This window comes from Leiobunum rupestre, chromosome 2 (genome assembly GCF_980474605.1).
Source record: "Leiobunum rupestre chromosome 2, qqLeiRupe1.1.hap1, whole genome shotgun sequence".
Lineage (NCBI taxonomy): Eukaryota > Metazoa > Arthropoda > Arachnida > Opiliones > Sclerosomatidae > Leiobunum > Leiobunum rupestre.
Window position 1 is genome coordinate 10,828,588 of NC_143385.1, and position 5,884 is coordinate 10,834,471.

General features: G+C 35.6%; 1 protein-coding gene across 1 annotated transcript; it reads left to right on the plus strand.

Moving 5' to 3' along the window:
• Positions 1–280: 280 nt before the first annotated feature.
• Positions 281–5,102, plus strand: LOC149956090 (uncharacterized). Its single transcript, XM_090164616.1, has 2 exons — positions 281–399; positions 4,468–5,102. Exons 1-2 carry the CDS (start codon positions 299–301, stop codon positions 4,895–4,897), a joined length of 531 nt encoding a protein of 176 aa, XP_090020742.1. The 5' UTR covers positions 281–298; the 3' UTR covers positions 4,898–5,102.
• Positions 5,103–5,884: the final 782 nt, after the last annotated feature.

Consider the following 5,884-nt stretch of genomic DNA (forward strand, 5'->3'; position numbering starts at 1 on the left):
TAAACGCGATACTTATAAATTTTCTTTGTTTGATTTTGCAGATATGAGGTCCAGAAACTATGTTGCCGTCGCTCTTGTCACCATAGTGCTTAGCTCACTGTTGGTGGAACAATCTCAAGCCTTTAAGAAGGCCTACAAGTACGCGGCCTTGGCGCTTCTAGGAGCTGGTTTACATAAAGGAATGGGCGGGAAAAGCCTTCTCGGAGGAGGCGGAGGCGGAGGCGGCGGCGGCGGAGGAGGTGGAGGCGGGGGACCCCTCGCGGGACTCCTCGGAGGTGGAGGTCTGTCCAAGAACATCATGAACAAACTGCCGGTCATGGATCAGAACGAACTTAAGGCGGCGCAAAGTGCCAGCAATGGACAAACAAGCTCCTCCAAGAAAAAACCGCAAGTTATTCAGTAAGTGCCTAACATCTCCTTGTCACCCTAATTACGTCTTCTATATTTGAAATATAAATGTCACTATAGCGAAGATAATAATGGGGGGCATTTAACCGTTTTTACGATTCTTGAAAATCCAGAATTTGTTGTCATGGATTTGTTATAGAACGTCTATTGGGAGGGAAATTTCCAAATATTTACGATATTTGGGGAAATGTTACACCCTCGTTGGAAAATTTTATAAGTACTAATATATTTTTCTTAAATTATTCGCTGCTCAGCCTGCTCAAAATGCGAGTGTAGTTATTGTTTGCGGTATATTAGATTGGCCATGTCACCCTTAAATGTCATATTCATACTTCTTCAAAGTTAATAGTTTTGTCGGTTATGTTAATTTTATTCTATATAACTATCTTAAGCTGTCAAAGTCATGTAGAGATAGAAGAAAACAATTTTCAAAGCAGGGTATGGGTTTTCATATCGCCCGGAAAGTGTTTAAACGTTTTCTTCTTGTGAAATAGAAATTATAGATCGTAATAAATATTGAGTGACCAGATCAGATATCAATTAGTGTTTGTTTACATATAAACCCTTATTGACTGCAAAGATAGTTATCTTTTATTTAAAACTTGAATTTGTAATATACCAATGATGTGAAATATAACGATCCCAACAGGTCTATAACGAATCGTGATTAAAAATTTCGCAATTTTCATTGATCAGTAATAAAATATCTATATCTTGGAAAAGACAAAAACATTATACCCTAAATAGATAAGGAAATGAAAGGTAATATAAGCCTGTCTAAATGCTCAGAAAGAAGTATGAGTCACGAATGTAAAGATTCGTGAGACTAAACAAAATAAATTTGTGAATTTGAATTAATGTCAAAATTTCATCGGGGCGACATTGATAATTCCGTGTAAGTAATAATGACCCTTTTATAAGCGGGCCATTGTGCTGGCAAACTGATTATATCATTACGGATTATAGCTTCGGGCTATACGGTGGCTTATTATCGAAACACGAAATGTAATTTACCATACATCAACCCAAGGGCAGCATGCGCTAATAATGGAAGCTGTATCTGAAGTTTGCTCCGGGTCGACTATTCTCATTATATTATTGTTAGTGTTATCTATTTTAATCGAAAAATCATTCTTTTTTAATCTAATATCAGATTTATTTTATTCTTAAGAAATTGTTTGGAAAATTTAAAGAGAAATTGAAAAATATATATGCAAGTGGGGACAAAATGTTTAATTCGAAATTGAGGAACAGACTTGAAAGTCTTTAAAATTAACTTATTGATCAATAGTTTTAAAGTATTGGGTGTAGGTGTAACACCAGCAAGTTAAACATTTCATTGGCGTATGGCGTTAGAAGAATACTATCCATGTAAAGTAAAAGTAGGATAAGCGTTGCTTGATTTAATCTGAAATCTCAGATTAGCGTGATAATGCCCAACCATAGTGAGATATGAAAAAAGGCTTTCTTGGATTAAGTTTCTGCAGGTCAGTCGTAACAATAGCGCCTAAGAGCAATTACATTGTTTATAAATAGGTTATAATAGATAATCTATATATAATTAAGAGTGTAGTCAGTAGTAACTTAAGCAATCGCGGAACAAAAAAAACACATGTGCGCATCCGATCAAGTTAAAAAATACTTTCCCAATGTCTTGAACTGATTATTAAGAACATAAAAATACAGGGTCAATTAAAGCCGATACGATTCCCGTAACCGCGCTCTAAAAAATTACAAATGTATGTCAAAATTATGCAAATTATATTTAAATTAACGTTTACTCTTATTAAATGCATGAATTAAACTAAAAATTGATCTCTACTCTATATTCGGCCTGAATCTCTCCTCCATTTTTTCCTGACGTTGGTAGCGAAACAGAAAAATAAATGAAATTAATTCGGAAAATGAGCGCGAATGTGGTTATTCTCGGATGGTTTCTATTCGAATCCTCGGTTTTTGTTCCCAATTCGTGTTTCATCACTCAATAAATAGGTCGTTTTTGTTTATGCCCAATTCGACGAAGCGCGTCCATCGGCGCGATAATTCGCAGAAACATAAATTTAAAAAGATGATTGAACTAGGCCTTGGGACGTTCCACTCCATGAACTCCAATATTTCGTCCATCTGTCGCCGACTATGAACACTACTTCTTTTCCTTCTTCGATGAAATTTTTTTCTTCTTCTGATACCGACTTTCACGTTCTAAAAGTCATGAAAAAGAAACTCGAATTGTTCATTGTAGCATCCTGACGATACGGCTTTCCTAATAACAGGGTTAAACAGATAAAATGATCTCACGGGGAAAGTTTATTTTCAAGGAGGGAAAGTATGCTTTTATTGCAAATCACAAAAGCTATCTATTTAGGTAGAATATTTGAATAATACTTAACAACAATAAGCCATTTTTATCGAGGTAAATTTTGCGAGGCAAATTTTTCCTTAGACTTTGTTAAGATAAGAAGTATTGAAATATAAACGAAGACTGTGGGTCAAGCATCATTGAGAATAATGTTCTACCTCGGGAATATTATTTTACTCCTTTTGTTCCAATTGGAGTTTTTCTAGGCGTGGACGAAGATTAAGTTAAAATTGCCAATAGATAATATAAAAAGATACATTTCATTTCTAGTATATCATCTGCCTAGTTAATACTTATTTTGAAGGCTGAGTCTTAACACCATGATGTTTCTTTAGCTTAAGCAAGAAACATTCTATCCCCAACAAATTTTTTTACTTATCTTAAAAGACTCTTGACACAAACAAAGATGGTCGCGCTGCGAATTCTTGGAACTCCTGTGATCTGGGTTCCGCGGAACACCTTTTGGGAACCGCTGCCCTAAACTATTCAGTGACTTGGGTGGTACAAAGATACGCAAAGTTCTGTTACAAACGTTTTTGTTATATTTTAATATTAGCTTATCATTTTTCCTTAAAATTAGAATATATAACAACGTTAATTGATCCATAATTTTTAACAAAGCAATATGTGTCATCCTGTAGAACCTGTTGCTAATTATGTTTCTATTCCGTTTTATTATTGTTCCGGTATCGTGAGTTACGTATATATTATTTAAGTTTACATCGTTTTACCTAAGGATAAATAAAATAGTTACGCATTTGTTTGCATTACCATTGTTACACCTGGGGACATAGGTTCTTAGTATTCAATAAACATAAATAATTATAATTAGTGATAGACTAGACAAAACACACATTTTATATGACACGAAGAGGTTCTCAAAATCGAGGTCGTTATAAATGATTACTTATTTAGAGCTTCTCTCGGGCTTTTATTAAATTCCAACAGATCCGACATTTAGCATCTTTAAATGATGTCCTTGTTTTTTTTTGGATCATTGGATCAAGACTAGTTTTAATGTTAAATTTAAGGTTTGCTTTTCCAGTTGGTAGTTTCATCACATCACACTTAATATTCAGCAAACATCCTGCTCAAAGTAAACCTCTTAATTGAAGTTTCTAATATTAAACACCTCTAGCATTGAAAACTGTTCTTCATATTTGTCTCGCGGCGCTTATTGCGCTAGGAATCTACGGAACTAAAGAAAAGGTCGGATTTATAAAATCACCTCAATTTTGATTTCCGCTTAAAGAAGACGTGATCACAATACGTAAAAACTAAACCACATTTTTTTAAAGATACACTCAATTATTTTTCTAATTTCCTTTGGTGATACGAGAAAATTTCCTCGACAGCGATTTATTTGTTTATAATAAAATATAACCATTGAGTCCACACCATTACATATATAGATTTAATTTAAAACAATATTTACCTTACTTCCTTCAAATTGATGATAATAACTAATTAATTGGCCTTATATATAAGAATTTTTAGTGAAATTCTTAACCACTGTTGCGTTTTCTAATGATCTAGGATGTATTGTTGGGTTTTCTGTCTGAAATGTTCACTATAATAATAATTGACTGTATAATTATGATGTGTTGTACGCGACAAAATTTTAAATCTTTTATTTTAGATCAATATTATTTTCCTTGTCTCCAAAATCCTGGCTAATTGGTTTTGTTTATTTCTTGAAGCATTCACACTGGAGGTCAAGGACAGCAACAATCAACTCCACATTATCACGGGCCTCCTCGACCCCACACAGGGTCTCACGGAGCGAGTTCCAATTACCCACCACCTCCGCAGCATAGTGGATACGGCTATGGTCAAAGCGGTTACGGTCAAACGGGTTACCAACCAGGAGCCTACGGTCAAAACGGATATGGTCACGCGGGTTACGGATATAACCCTTACGGGGCTTACGGAGGCTATGGTAATTACGGCAATTACGGTAATTACGGAGGCTACGGGGCCGGGTATGGGGCGTACCCGAATTACGGAGCTGGTTACGGAGCTGGTTACAATAACGGTTACGGAGGGTACGGCGATTACAGCTCCTACGGCGGAATTGGTCACAATTTAGGGGGTTTTAATTACGGAGCGGGTTCGACATACGCCTATTAGTAATTAGTGTTATTTTTCCCTTGTAAAGTGTGAAATTTCTGTAATAAGTTTATTCGAAATGTCCAATTATGGGATTTGAGGACAGTTCATTTTTATTCGATCGAAAACGTGTATTTATGTATAGAAGCCGCGAGACACTTCCTTGATAAATTACAGTCTCGCGTCCACATGTTTTTAACGTTTTCTAGATGTTTTACCGCTCATCTTTCATTTTATGTAAATACTCATTTCTTACGTTTCAATAAACCGTTGTTTTATCATCGTAAAGGCCTCGTTGCTTAAGATTCTTTTTACACGGTTTAACTCTTTTCAAATCGTTTATTCCCATTCGACCGAAATCCCATTCGACCGAAATCCCATTCGACCAAATCCCATTCGACCGAAAACAATTTAAAATGTAGCCCAATTGGCGGGGTGATTTGGTATTTTATTTATAAGGTATGTACTATCGAAGATCCATGTTTAGGTTAGGTTAGGTTAGGTTAGGTTAGGTTAGGTTAAAGTTGGTTAAGTTTACTATTTCAGTAACTAAATTTAAAACATAGCAAAAGCCAATTTATATAGCAGCGTTCGGTCGAATGGGACACATAAAAGCGTTCGGTCGAATGGGACACATAAAAACCGCACGTTTCGGCGGAATTCGGTCGAATGGGACACCTCAAAAACCGCCTTCGGTCGAATGGGACTAAAGCTTTCAAATTGCTTGATTCTTACTTAGAAAAGTAGGCTCATCAACTTTTCATGTTTATTGTTGGCAAGTTTACTATCCTAGATCATCAGTTATCAATTCATCAGTTAGTCGAAATAATTGATAGCAACGAGTGGAATGGATGTTATATCGTAAAAATATAAGCTCATTTAGCGAAAAAGTGCATGCCGGCGCTATGCCGACAAGGCTACATGTTTGTCATCGTCATAGGTAAACTAATATTAAATTTTTAACGTCACTAACTAAACCGAGGTAGGTATCCTCAGTCTTTTTTTAAT